We start from the raw sequence: 14,656 nt of genomic DNA on the forward strand, positions 1-14,656 counted from the left end.
GCTGTGACGTCCCCACCAAGCTCCTGAGTCTGACCACAGCTGTGGAGCTGGGCTCAGGCACAGCTCTGCAGCGTCCAGCCTAGAGCAGCCATGGGCCATGGCTGGGACAGGGGCTCTGGAAGGCGGGACGGGCAGGCCACCAACCCGCCCGCACCCGCACATTTCCAGCTTGCAAAACTTCTCTCCACCACGTTTCTGTGCTCTTCTGTCCAGCCGTATGGCTATCTGTGTTGGAGACCACGCCCCCTCCCCTTGTCTGTGAAGTGTGGCTGTGGCTCCTTCTGCCCATGCCCCAGGAACAGCGGGACAGAGACACAAATGGGGTCCCAGGTGGGCACTCCTGTGTTGGGGTGCCCAAGGCCATCCCCAAGTTCACAACGGGGTTCCCCAGGACTCAGCAGAGACTCAGGACAGAGACAAGGTATAAAATGATGTCAATGAAAGGAAGAGGCGGGCAGGAACAAGTCAGGGACCATGGGTGAGCTTCCACAGCCCCTCCCCACACATGACAAGCTCCCCCCCACACCCCCAACACACCCCACCCCCACCACAGCCTGCAGGTACTTTCCTGGGGAGCCAAGTAGACATATAGCACCCAGGGCTTTTACCGGGCAGGAGGGCGGGGGTAGTCACCAGCACCTGAGCCCGGAGAAGGTTCCAGAACCCCAGAGGAAGGGATGCTCAGCTGGCAGGAGCCTCACTGTGCACAGACATTTAGGGGCAGGGAGACCCTCTCCTCCCCGAGGGCACTGCAGACCCTCAGAAGTTCCATCCCAGGGCCAGCCCACCCCAGGGGGTGGGCCGGCCTGCCTGTTACACCCTTTTCCTTCAGTTGCCCTATGCTGGCCTCTGCTGTCTGAACACCAGCTTCCAACCACATTGCAGCCACCCCAGGCCTGTGTCCAGTCCAGCACTAGACAGACAGACCAGGGAGTAGCTTCCTATCCCAGGAGCACTCAGCTCTCAGGCCATAGTCTGGCCTCTGTGGAGGCTGCCTGGCCACCAGTCCTGGGATGCCTCCCACCTGTGTCACACCGGCCCCAGGACGACCCCCGCCTGTGTCACACCGGCCCCGGGACGACCCCCACCAGCCCCAGAACGACCCCTACCTGTGTCACACCAACCCCGGGAAGACCCCCCCACCAGTGTCACACGGGCCCCAGGACGACCCATGGGCGGAGCCGTGGTCTGAGAGCAGAGCCATCCTGTTCCTCTCCCCGGCCTCCCTTCCCCACAGGGCCTTGCTGCCAGGAAGGAGATACACCATCTGGGTGACAGCCCTCAGCGGGCTTGGGGGGCAGGAGCACCCCACGGAGAGCCTGGCCTCGGCCCCGGTGCACGTGTGGACCCGTGAGTAGAGGGGTGAGGGCTCTCAGCTCCCTTCCGGAAGTTCCCCCAGCCCTGCTCTCAGTCTCTGAGTGGCCGCAGCCCCAGAAAGCTGCCCTGGCCACGTGCATGCGGCCCAGAGGGGCCTGGGATGGTGACTGCAGGGGGCTGGGCAGGGCCCCTGCCGGGATGACCTCCCGAGGCTGCCCTCACTGTGGGTATTCCCAGGCCCCTGCCAGAGCAAGGTCTCTGCACAAGGGCAGGAGGAGAAGACAGCAAGGATGGACAGGCTGTCCACCCGGGCGAGAACACTCAGCCCTCACCGCCCCTTCCTCCCCAGCACACGGGCTGTCCAGGCACAGGAGGGGCAGTGAGCGGGGTTGGGGAGGGCAGGGCCTCGCCTGGTGGGACAGGCAGACAGCAAGGGTCAGGTCCTCACTCTGACCCTGGGTGTGGGGTCCCTGGCCCACCCTCTGCCCATCTAGCCCACTCCCCTACCTACATCCCAGGAGAAGGTGTGTGTGGCCAAGCTCAGGGGGATGAAGAACGCCATGCGGGAGGGCAACCTGATGGACTGCGCTGGGGGTGGGGGGGAGAGGAGCCTCACGGGGTGCCTGCTGTTGCCGGCCCTGAGCAGCTGCCAACGCCCCTCCACCTGTCCTTGGGGACAGTGAGGTCTGTGACAACCCGGTCTGGCTTCCAGCGAGGCTTTAGCCTCCATGTCAGATCTTTAGAGTGTGTCCTGGGCAGAAGACCCCACCAGCCACCTTCACTCCCCTCCCCTGCTCCGTGCTCATCCAGGGCCTCTGCCGCCAGCCAACCTGACTGCCGCCCGAGTCACGGCCACCTCTGCCCACGTGGTCTGGGATGCCCCCACTCCAGGCACCTCTCTGGAGGCCTACGTCATCAATGTGACCACCAGCCAGAGCACCAAGAGCCGCTACGTCCCCAGCGGGAGGCTGGTGTCCTACACGGTGCGGGACCTGGTGCCCGGGCGGCGGTACCAGCTCTCGGTGATGGCCGTGCAGAGCGCCGAGGGCGCCCAGCTGCACAGCGAGCCTGCCCACCTGTACATCATCACTTGTGAGTGCGGCCCCGTCTAGGACCTTCCCCCGGCCCAGCCACGCTGCTCCAGGGATGGGCAGGCAGCCCAGGAGCAGTGCTGTGCTGGCACAGGACTGCACGCGCAAGAATGGGGGGCAGCTCCTGCGCAGCTGTGCTGGGTCAGCGAGCTGGCAATTGGGAAGCATAAGCGTCTTGCGCCTCCACTCATGGTGTCCGCCCAGGTGGACCCCAGACGGTGAGCAGTAAATACAGGCCTCACCTGAAAACAGGTGCCCAGAGGAGCCAGTGGCAAGACCCATGAGGCTGGCAGCGTGGAAGCGGGCCTGGATAGTGGCCTGGAGGCCAGGCCTGACCCCTAAGGAACTCCTGGACAGCACCCCCAAAAAGAGGGGCAGGACAGCCCAGAAGCAGGGCTGGGACAGGCAGGAAGGGAGCTCAGTGGATGGATGGAGGCGGGAGCAGCTGGGGAGAGAGGCCCAGGGCCACAGTGAGGACGTGGGTCTGCTCTGGGGCGCTTGGGAGGCCCGCCCACCCCACGGGGGTCTGTACAACCCCCTACCTGTTCCAGCTCACAAAACAGTCTGTCTGGATGGTGAGGTGCTGCAGGGAGGCAGGCAGCAGCCTGGGCTCCCTCGTCTCCCAACCCACCAGCCTGCCCCCGGGGCACGAAGCACACGTGCCCTGAGACACGGACCCACCAGCCGGGCAGACGGGGGAGGTGGGGCCCCTCTGTGAGCTGGGAGGAAGGGCATGCAGGTGAGAAGGGCGCCAGCCCTGGGGTTGGGGCGGGCGGCCCCCACCCACAAAGGAGCGGCCCCCTCTCTCGGGGTGTGCGGGCTGTGGGCCTCAGCCCAGGTGAGTCTGGACGGGGCCCCAAGCCTTGCCTCACCCGCAGATGGAGAGCCTGGGCCAGGGCGAGGGCTGGAACCAGCGCCTGGACAACACCCAGGCAGCAACCACAGCTCCTCCTTGGGCAGAGGTGGGGCTGGGCTGCGATGGGGCATCCCCCTCTTCAGCCAGGCACAGGGAAACCCAAACCAGCCCACATGGCCACCGCTTCCTCCGCCCGCCCGCAGCCCCGAGGGACAGCACCGACAGACGATGGCACAGAGACGGACTCCCCCAGAAGGCACTGAGAACCCGCCCGGCCCCCGCACGCCTGCCCGAGCTGCGCCTGCTCAATGACCCCGGTGCCCCCGCGATGCCAACCCAGGCCCCCAGGTGCCTGCCTCAGCTGCCTCCCCCGAGACCCCGGCCCAGAGCCCCTGCTGACCCGTGCTGACTCTCGCAGGTTCTCAGAGCTCGTGGACGGCAGAGGACGAGTGAGGGCCAGGTTCGGCAGCTCACCCCGCAAGCGGGTCACTGTGAGATCACGTGAGTGGCCAGGCTGACCTGGGTGGCCTCCTGTCCCCAGCAGGACAAGGGACAAGACCCCTAAAACCTGGACTTTGAGACTACCCCCAGTGCCCAAAGTGTTCGCAGCAGGGGGACCCAAAGAGGTCAGGGGCCCAGGACTCCAGGGCCTGCATGAAGAGCCCACGCCACCCGCAGGCTCCCAGGGAGCCTTCCCAACACAGCAGCCCACACCGAAGGGACAGGCGGCCAGCAGGCACCGGAGATGGACAAGAAACCTGTTAGGAGCATGTCCGAGTGAGGACACCCCACCGAGTGCTGTGGCAGGAGCGCAGGGTCCTTGGACTGGCCGCACCAGCCTCACAGGCTCTAGAAGGGCCGAGTGCGAGGTCTGGCTCAGGGCAGAGAAGGGGGAAAGGCGCTGTGGCCCCTCAGGAGCAGGGCGCGACTGTGAGGGGGAGCCAGCACCTCAGCCAGCAGCTCAGGGTGAAGCAGCAGGTCAGCTCTCGGGCCATGAGTGACCTCCACCCAGCAGTCCCTGCTGAGGACTGGCAGGACGGTCAGGACTGGGCTCTGCCCAGAGAAAAGCTGATCCCACCCGAGGTGGCGCCAAGACCCACCAGGACCCCACCACACCAGGCCCTGCGGATGTCCCCAGGCCCTGAGGGAGAGAAGTCCCTTTCCAGAAGGAAGGCAGCCCCAGGACGGCGCGAGGCAGCATCTTCGTGGTCAGCACTGTGGCGTCTTGATTTCTTCTAGAACCCACGGCTCTGGTGCAAGTGGAGAACACGGAGGTGGTCCCCACGCCAGCCAGCCTGGCCCTCCAGCTCCCCAAACGCGGCGGTGACAAGGACGTGGAGAGCAAGTCAGCAGGAGCAGACTACCGGGTTGACCACCCTCGGGGGCCTGAGGACGGTAGGTGAGGAGGGGGCTGCCCACAGCGAGGAAACGGCTGAGCACCCTGCCTGCCAGGGGGCCCAACACGACACGCCGGCAGACAGGGCCGGGCCTGGGGACTGCAGCTGCCTGGACACTGGGTCCTCCCTCAGAGACAGCCCACCTCCCCCAGGCGTGTGTGGGGCAGATGGCAGGAGGCAGGAGGGCAGCCGTCACCAGGAGGCGGCTGCTACCCGGGCCTGGCGAGCAGGGCCTGTCCCCTCGGGCATGCTCCCAGGGCACCTCCCCGCTGGGCAGCGCCAATAGGCTGTATTCCTTCCAGAAACCCAGACCCCCGCTCAGCCTCTCCTCCTGCTCTGACCGTCGGGGCCGTGTCCCTCTGGGGACAGCTTAGGGGCAGTGGCCCTTTCTCCTGGTCACACCACAGGCCCAAACTGGGCTCACCCATCAGCCAGCACTCTGAGAAGGCAGAGTGCCAAGTGCCCAGGATGCAGCCTCACCTGTGGCCCCCAGGGTACCATGGACACCTGGGCACACCCAGGCACCTGCGCCAGAGGGTGTTTGCCAGTGGAGGCTCCCGGCGCCACAGTCCAGCACTCAGCGGACGAGGCCTGGGTGAGCCCGTAAGAGGCAGTCTGTGACTCAGATGCAGAGTGAAGACACTCGTGTGGCTGGTGTTTTGTAAGTGAAAAACATTTTGCCCAAGAGTTTCCATTGTATCAGCCCTTTTAAATATTAGATGCTTCATTTCACAAAACTCAGAAACCAGAGGGGCGTGGGGTGGCCTCTCCTGGGTCCCCTGGAGGAGAGACTAGGGGTGCTCCAGGCTGGCCCTGGACGCCACTGCCGCCTGCAACATTTGCTAACATGGAGGACGAAGCCTTAAGGGTGTGAGATGATCCCAGGTGACAACAGGGCAGACGCTCTCTAGTGGCCGCCAGGGGGACAAAATTAGTCCTGGTCTTGGCGCCCCGGTGGCTCAGACAGCAAAGCATCTGCCTGCAATGCAGGAGACCTGGATTTGATCCCTGGATTCAGAAGGTCCCCTGGAGATGGACTTGGCAAACCACTCCAGTACTCTTGCCTGAGAAATTCCATTGACAGAGGAGCCTGGTGGGCTACCAGCTATGGGGTTGCAAAGAGACAGACACGACTGAGCAACTAACACTTTGGCTCCCCGTCAGGCTCACGATCAAACCAGGCCGGCCCGTTCTCAGTGAGTCAAGTTAGCTTTTGCTAAAATAACGGCTGTCAGCCCAGGCACCCAGCCGTGACCCAGAACACAAGCAGTGAGCTGTCTCCTGTTGCTGTCCTCCTGGCGACCCACGAGCCCCAATTCCGTGCTGCTGTCCTCTGCTCCACCAGAGGCTAGACAGCAGGGAAGTGTGAGATTTCTGCCCGCAAAAATGTGGTGCCTCAGAGTGGTGCCTGAGCAACGCGGGCTTTCCTCACCGGGCGCATCTCGCCCAGCGTCCCGCGCGCACTCACCCTCAGCCCAGCACCTGGTCCCCCGTGAGCTAACTCCAAAGGCTCCTGGGCCCAGCCTGCTGTTGTCAGCAGTGCTGCTGTGTCCTGCCCACATCTCCTGGTTTGGGATGTGGAAATGCCCACATGAAGAGAGCCTGAGCTGTCTTCTGAGTGGCCCACCAGGCTGGCCTCCTTCCGGCGGCGGGCACTACAGGGTTTGCCAGGTTTCTGGATCCTGCCAGCAGGACGGCTGAGAGAGCACACTGGGCCCTGGTTTGTCTCTCCAGGGCCAGCACGGTCAGCGGCTCACCGTGGCCCTCCTGTCCTACTGCCTGTATGCCCTGGGCCTCTCTAAAAGCCTCGTGTCCCGTGGGGCCAGTCTGCGCACTGCCTGTCAGGGCCTGGGCTGTTCCTGGTGCTCTCAGCTTGCCAAGGTCCACGTGGAACTTCCCATGGACCTTTACAAGCTCCCAAGCCCTCTGGGCCTGAAACACACACTTGAAGGCCAGGTTCCCTGGGTGCAGGACTCGGGGTCCACAGCTCCCCTCTCAGTTCCCCAGGCAGCAGTCCACGGTCATCTGGACTGTCGCTGGTGTCACCTGTGTTCTTCCTTCCTCCTAAGTAATCTGCCCCTTCTCTCTGGAGACTATCAGAGGTTTTTTTCGGAAGGAAAGGACGCCCCAAGGGCACAGCTAACGCCCGTTTGGCATCTGCTAACCAAGCAGATCTCTGGGTCAGGGCCCTCCTGGAGGAGTCCCAAGATGGCAACCTGCCATTCTGGGAACGTGGAGTGAATGTGGGGCTGGTCGGTCTTCCTGTTTCCCTCTTCTCACCCAGGACAGCTTATGGACTGTGCGGGTCACATCCCCCGGGAGCCACCTCCGTCCCACACACAGGTGTTCTGCGGGAAGGACCTGAGCCTCCCGACCCTGTGATTTGTCCCTCGTACAGGACCCCATTGCCCCACCACAGGGCACAGCCGCATCCTCGTCCCCAGCCTCTGTTCAAAACAGCCTTCACTTTATTTACTTTACTGTGTGTGTGAGAGATAATGAACTCGGGATTCAGTAGACCGGGGCTACAGAAAGCGAAGCTCTGGTGAAAGCCCCTCTGCTGCACACAACCCCAGGCCCAGGGTCCCAGGCACGGCACAAGTGTCACTCAGCCTCTCACAAAAAAGCACGTGGTAAATCTGTTACCTGGATTTGATGTCAAGGAACGACTGCTAACTCTGTAACAGTAGCACTGTGCTTATGTGAAAATTTTAAGTCTTTATGTACTAGATGCTTGCTGACATATTTACAGGTGAAATGGTTTCTGTGAACTGCTCTGAAATTCAACTAAAGAAAGCAGATGGAAAGCTAGAAATAGATTAAGCCAGACTGGCAGAATGCTCATAACTGAAACTGAGTGATGGTATACAGGGTTCTTCGTACTCCAAACTGTTAAGTTTTACCTTTTCCATGATAAAAGATATTTTCAAGCCCTCAACTCCCTTTAGCGCACCAGGAAAGACAAAACAACATGAAAGCTAGGGGACAGAAAGGGGGAAGCAAAGTGAAGTAGACACGAGGAGGAAGGCAAAGCAGCGGGGGCGGTGGGGTCTGCCCATTCAGCGCCTCACGGGGAGGCTGCCGAGGGGACGGCAGGGGAGCGGCTGGATCGGACGGTGGACGCTGAGGGGGAAAGGCCGGCTCTGCCCCTCCCTGGCAGTGCTACTGACCGGCCTGCCCGCAGCTCCCGCTGGGCCGGGCCGTCAGCAGGCAGAGCGGCCGCAGCACAGAGGCTGCCTGGGTCGGGGCTTGCGGACAGGCACTGGAGAACGAGGAGGGCTCTCAAGGGTTGGCCTCTGCATTCCAAGCAGAAGAGCCCCACACACAGGGCAAAGTCGGCGGAAATGTGGGGCGCAGGGCACAGGCCAGCAAGGGGCAGAAGCCTCTCCGGAAGCGCCCAGAGCCCAGCCGTGACGGGAGCCGCGGGCCCAGGCCCCTCCACCATGCGACGGCTTGGCACTGGGGCCGGAGGAACCGCTCCGCCCTGCCTCCTCCGCTCCCCAGGCTAACGGGCTCAGGGCAGGCGCACAGGCCACCCTCTCCCTCGGCGCTCTGACCGCCCCGCGGGCCCACCGCTGTCGGGAACAGCAGGAGGCAGCAACACTGATGCTTCCCAACCCTCCTGTGGGGCCCAAGACTAACAGCTCATGGCCCGTTTGCAGACACCCCTGGGAACTGCTCAGAAAACCCCTGTCAGAACGGAGGCACCTGTGTGCCGGGTGAGGATGCCCACAGCTGTGACTGCAGCCCAGGGTTCAAAGGCAGACACTGTGAGCTCGGTGAGTTTGGAATCGCTCCCCCTTGCCTGTTGGGGCCACCAGGGCCTGGCCTTGAGATGCCCGTCACAGTAGGCTCAGACAGGGGCCCGGTCACAGCACCCAGACCTCCAAGGGCACAGGCAGGGGGGACTGGCAGGCCGTGAGCCACCAGGCCTCCCACTGCCCAGGTAACAGGGGGCTCGGGGGACAGTTACTCCGCAGGGACAGGAGGTGGTGGGAGGGAAGAGGGGCCTGCTGCCCTCAGACATCTGGGACAAGGATGAGAGGCAGATGGACAGAAGTTCCCACACCACACAGCCCTGAGGCCCATCAGGCCGACTCTGGCAAGCCCTGAGGGAAAGCAGCCTGCAGGCTCCCAGGACCCCAACCCAGAGCAGCACCCTCGGTTGCTAAGCAGCCGGGACAGGGACCCAGCCCAGGAAGCCACAGGGCAGAAGCCGGGACCACAGTGGCTGCAGGAAGAGGGGACGTGGCTGTGAGCTCCTGGCGAGCAGCGGCCCTCCCTCTGTGCCAGCAGCCTGCACGAAGGTGCCCCAGCCCTGCACACGGCTGTTCTCAGAGACCAAGTCCATTCCGGTCTGGGAAGGAGGCATCTGTCACCACGTGTAAGTCCCTCTTCCCCGCCTTCACCACGCCTGTGGTGTGTTCCTGACCCTGAAGTGCTTCTGCCCAGTCCTCACAGGACCCTGAGGTCTAACAGCTTTGACATTGACCCCTTGCTGGTCATATCATTTCTGAATACTTCCCCCTATTCCATAGGCTGTCCTTTGGTCTTGTCGATCATTCCTTTGCTGTGCAAAAGCGTTTGACTAGGGCTCATTTGTTTGTGTTTGCTTTTATTTCTTTTGTCTTGGGAGACTGATCTAAGAAAATACTGCTACAATTTATGTCAAAGATTCTTTTGCCTGTGTTCTCTTTTAGGAGTTTTTAGTGTCATGTCTTACATTTAGGGCTTTAAGGCTGTTTGTGTTTATTTTTGTATGTGGTGTGAGGGAATGCTCTGTGATTTAAATGTAGCTACCCAGCTTTACCAACACTGCTGGCTGAAGAGCCCATCTTTGCCACTATATGTTCTTGCTTCCTTTTTCACAGGTTAACAAACTATAGGTGGTAGTGGTGTTCAGTCACTAAGTCGTGTCTGACTCTGACCCTGTGGACTGCAGCACGCCAGGCTCCCCTGTCCTTCACTGTCTGCCAGAGCTTGCTCAAACTCATGTCCATTGAGTTGGTGATGCCATCCAACCATCTCATCCTCTGTCCCCTCCTTCTCCTCCTGCCTTCAATCTTTCCCAGCATCAGGGTCTTTTCCAGTGAGTCAGCTCTTCACAACCGGTGACCAAAGTATCACAGTTTCAGCTTCAGCATCAGTCCTTCCAATGAACACCCAGGACTGATCTCCTTTAGGATGGACTCATTGGATCTCCTCGCAGTCCAAGGGACTCTCAAGAGTATTCTCCAACACCACAGTTCAAAAGCATCAATTCTTCAGTGCTCAGCCTTCGTGGTCCAACTCTCACATCTGTACATGACTACTGGAAAAACCATAGTGTTGACTATACATACTTTTGCTGTCAATGTGATGTCTCTGCTTTTTACTACTGTATCTAGGTTTGTCATACCTTTTCTTCCAAGGAGCAAGCATCTTTGAAATTTCATGGCTACAATCACCATCCACAATGATTTTGGAGCCCAAGAAAATAAAGTATCTCACTGTTTCCACTTTTTCCCCATCAATTTGCCAAGAAGTGATAGAACCAGATGCTTGAATGTTGAATTTTAAGCCAGCTTTTTCACTCTCCTCTTTCACCCTCATCAAGAGGCTCTTTAGTTCCTCTTCTGTTTCTGCCATTAGGGTAGTATCATCTGCATATCTGAAGTTGTTATTTCTCCTGGCAATCTTGAGTCCAGCCTGTGCTGAGTCATCCAGCTCAGCATTTTGCATGATGTACTCTGCACAGAAGTTAAATAAACCGGGTGACAATATACAACCTTGATGTACTCCTTTCCCAATCTGGAACCAGTCCATTGTTCCAAGTCCGGTTCTAACTGTTGCTTCTTAACCTGCATACAGGTTTCTCAGGAGGTAGGTAAGGTGGGTCTGGTATTCCTATCTCTTGAAGAATTTTCCAGTTTGTTGTGATCCACAGTCAAAGGCTTTAGCATAGTCAATGAAGCAGATGATTTTCTGGAACTCTCTTGCTTTTTCAATGATCCAGCAGATGCTGGCAATTTGATCTCTGGTTCCTCCGCCTTTCCTGAATCCAGCTTGTACATCTGGAAGCTCTTGGCTCACGCACTGCTGCAGCCTGGCTTGAAGCCTGTGAGCATCACCTTGCCAGCGTGTGAGATGAGCACAGCTGTGCAGGAATCTCAGCGTTCTTGGCTCTGCCTGTCTTATGGAAACTGACCTTCTCCAGTCCTGTGGCCGGTGCTGAAGTTTCCAAAATGTGCTGACATACTGAGTACAGCACTTTCACAGCATCATCTTTTAGGATTTTAAGCAGCTCAGCTGGAATTCCATCACCTCCACTACCTTTGCTCACAGTGACGCTTCCTAAAGCTCACTTGACTTCGCATTCCAGGATGTCCAGCTCTAAGTGAGTAATCACACCATCGTGGTTATCTGGGTCATGAAAATCTTTTTTGTATAGTTCTGTGTATTCTTGCCACCTTTTCTTAATCTCTTCTGCTTCTGTTAGGTCCATACCATTTCTGTCCTTTACTGTGCCCATCTTTGCATGAAATGTTTCCTTGGTATGTCTAATTTTCTTAAAGAGACAGATCTCTAGTCTTTCCCTTTCTACTGTTTTCCTCTATTCCTTTACATTGGTCACTTAAGGCATTCTTATCTCTCCTTGCTATTCTCTGGAACTCTGCATTCAGTTGGGTATATCTATCTTCCCCTTTCTTCTTTGCTTTGTGCTTCTCTTTTCTCACCTATTTGTAAGGCCTCCACAGACAACCATTTTGCCTTCTTGCATTTTTTTCTTGGGGATGGTTTTGGTCACAGCCTCCTGTACAATGTTACAAACCTCCATCCATAGTTCTTCAAGGCACTCTATCAGATCTAATCCCTTAAATCTATTTTCCACTGTATAATCATAAGGGATTTGATTTAGGTCATACCTGAATGGCCTAGTTGTTCTCCCTACTTTCTTAAGTCTGAATTTGCAGTAAATATGTGTATGGGCTTATTTCTAGGTTCTCTATTCTGTTCAACAGATCTGTATGTCTGGTTTTGTGCCAATACTACATTGATTTGATCACTGCAGCTTTACAGTATAGGCTGAAGTCTGGGTTATACTTCCAGCTTTGTTCATTATTCTCAGGATTGCTTGGCAATTCGTGTTTTGTGGTTCTATGTAAATTTCAGGATTATTTGTTCTAGTACTGTGGAAAACATCATAGGTGTTTTGATTGTTTGGGGGAGTATGGCCATTTTAACAGTATTAATCCTGCCAATCCAAGAGCATGGGATATCTGTCCAATTCTCCGAATCATCTTTAGTTTCCTCTATCAACATTTTAGTTTTCAGTATATAGGTATTTCATCTCCCTGGCTAAGTTTATTCCTGGGTTGTTGTTTTATGTGATTTTAAGCAGGCTTTTTTTTTAACTTTCTCTTTCTCATATTATTAGTGTAAAGAAACACAACAGACTTCTGTATATTAATCTCGTATTCTGCTGCCTTGCTGAGTTCATTTACTAGTTCTAATAGCTTTTGTGTGGAGACTTTACAGTTCCCTATACAGAGTGTGATCTCATCTACAAACAGGCAATTCCCCCTCTCCTCTTCCAATCTGAACACCTCGTATTTCATTTTCTTGTCTGAGGGCTGTGCCCAGCATTTCCAATACTGCACTGAATGGAAGTGCTGAGAGTGGACCTTCTTTGGCTCCTTTATTGTTTGATTTTTGCAAGGCAATTCAGACAGACCCCTTGAGGCCTGTTTTCAGGTGGCTTCAGCACAGCTTTATTCTGGGGTTCATCCTGCCCCCCTTTAAAGCAAGGCCTTTCCGGGGTTTCTGCTTCTCTGCAACAGTCTACCGTTAATCAGGACCTCCCTACTCTGGTTCTGGGACTGTCCAGCTCCTCCGTGTTGCCCACTGCCCGCCTCTGTCCACCCCGTGCACGCACAGCTCCATCTCCAAGGGGAGCCCTCTCCAGATGTCTGGAGTGCTTCCTCTGCACAGCTCCCTCCTTTCTGGACTCTGACTCACGAATTCCTGCCACCTTTGCCTCCCTAATTCCAATCTCTGTTTCACCAACTCAGTGCAACCACTGCTTGGATTCCCCCTCAACCCACCACAGCCCAAACAGCGCCTACAGGTGGAATTGCAGCACAACCACAGAGCTCGTTTGTTCCCCGTCTCTCCAGGCCAGTCCTGGATGTTTTCTAACATCTGAAAAGACTAACTTCCTATATGTTGTCCAGTTCTCCAGTTGTTCACATGTGGTTAATTCCAGATCCTGTCACGGCCAGATGACTGGAAATGGAAGTCGTAGCTAAGGCTTCAGATCCTAAAGGCTCTCCTAGACTGAGCTCATGAGCTGGGGTTTTACCCACTGAACTCCCTGGATCTCTTTCAAACAGCTCCAACATTCCAAAAGCTTTAATGTCTCATTTGTTGTTCTCTATAAACTTGTGACAGAGGCAGGATAAGCAATTCCCGTTTTGTATGAAACTGAGGCTTACGCTCCAGGGGCATCTCAGAGCACACCAGTTAATAAGGCAGGGCTGGGGTAGAGTCTCCTGTCCTGTGTACCACCCACATCTGATGCCTGCATCTCCAAGGTTTCTCCATCAACTTCCCAGAAGAGGACAGTCTTATCGTCTCAAAGCTTTAGGGCCAAGCAGCCTGTCTCATGGAGAAGGAAATGGCAACCCACTCCAGTATTCCTGCCTGGGAAATCCCATGGAGAGATGAGCCTGGAGGGTTACAGTCTATGGGGTTGCAAAGAGTAGGACACAACTTAGCAACTATACCACACCGCCTACCTCAAGCAAGATGTGCCTGTGAAACAGCAGTCTTTCTCTCTTACATGAGAGATGCTCAACACTCATCATAATGTACACTTAAAATGGGCATATCTTATTCTATGAAATTTATAGCCTGATAAAATCGTTTTAAAATTACATAATTTTTATGTTGACATTTTAACACATCTATAGGAGAAAGTCTTATTAGGAAAATAACAGCCTTCCTCAGAGGTCTGCACAGTCACTGTAGGTTGGTGTGGCCTAGGTGAAGGAGCTGGGCAACATTCCGCTCAGCCCCTGGCTTCACAGAGCTCTCTGGTGACGCAGGTATAAGAGAGTCTACAAAGTGCACCCGGACACCTGCTTCAAGGAGAGCTGTGAGAGCACCCGCACCAGAGCCCCAGACAGGTGCGTCCCAGGGCGGGGCCGAGCTGTGCCCGCGGGTGACTAAGTGATGGGGCCAGCGGGGCCCTGCGGACTGGGGCTGGGGGGTGCCAACGGGCCATGGCTGAGCCCAGCTGCCAAGATGTGCAGCCCGGCTATGTGCACAGCAGCCCACAGATGGGCGCTGTGGGCATGGGGGTGCTGGTGGGTCACAGGGCAGGTGCCGTGGGAGCTTACATGGTGGGCACCGGGGTTGGGAAGATCACAGGGGTTGGGAAGATGACAGGATGGTGCTGAGTGGTGGGTCACAGGGCGGGTGCCGTGGGAGCTTACATGGTGGGCGCCGGGGTTGGGAAGATCACAGGATGGTGCTGGGTGGGAGTTTACATGGTGGGTACTGGGGTTGGGAAGATCACAGGATGGTTGGTGCTGGGTGGTGGGTCACAGGACGGGTGCCGTGGGAGCTTACATGGTGGGCGCCGGGGTTGGGAAGATCACAGGATGGTGCTGGGTGGGAGTTTACATGGTGGGTACTGGGGTTGGGAAGATCACAGGATGGTGCTGGGTGGGGGCTCAGAGGGCGGATGCCGTGGGAGTTTACATGGTGGGTGCTGGGGTTGGGAAGATCACAGGATGGTGCTGAGTGAGGGCTCACAGGGCTGATGCTGTGGGAGCTTACATGGTGGGCACTGGGGTTGGGAAGATCACAGGGGTTGCGAAGATCAGAAGATGGGTGCTGGGTGTGGGCTCACAGGGCGGGTACTAGAGGGAGGTGCTGGGGGAAGTCACGGGGTGGGTGCTGAGGCGTCACTCTGGTTATGGAAGTTCACACAGTCTCTGGCACTAGTATTA

At 57.2% G+C, this 14,656-nt stretch overlaps 1 protein-coding gene across 2 annotated transcripts in view; it reads left to right on the forward strand.

The window, feature by feature from the left end:
• The window catches only part of SNED1 (sushi, nidogen and EGF like domains 1), a 73,342-nt gene that overhangs the window by 53,452 nt on the left and 5,234 nt on the right, over positions 1–14,656 (forward strand). Inside the window, exons 23-30 of one of the 2 annotated variants that reach the window (XM_043875898.1) lie at positions 1,238–1,350; positions 2,128–2,409; positions 3,468–3,612; positions 3,683–3,765; positions 4,504–4,659; positions 8,324–8,440; positions 8,955–9,045; positions 13,748–13,828. In XM_043875898.1, the coding sequence (XP_043731833.1) occupies positions 1,238–1,350; positions 2,128–2,409; positions 3,468–3,612; positions 3,683–3,765; positions 4,504–4,659; positions 8,324–8,440; positions 8,955–9,045; positions 13,748–13,828 (1,068 nt within the window). The remainder of the gene's footprint in view (positions 1–1,237; positions 1,351–2,127; positions 2,410–3,467; positions 3,613–3,682; positions 3,766–4,503; positions 4,660–8,323; positions 8,441–8,954; positions 9,046–13,747; positions 13,829–14,656) is intronic. The other variant, XM_043875899.1, reaches the window with a different exon arrangement.

Source organism: Cervus elaphus, chromosome 20, assembly GCF_910594005.1.
Source record: "Cervus elaphus chromosome 20, mCerEla1.1, whole genome shotgun sequence".
Taxonomy (NCBI): Eukaryota; Metazoa; Chordata; class Mammalia; order Artiodactyla; family Cervidae; genus Cervus; species Cervus elaphus.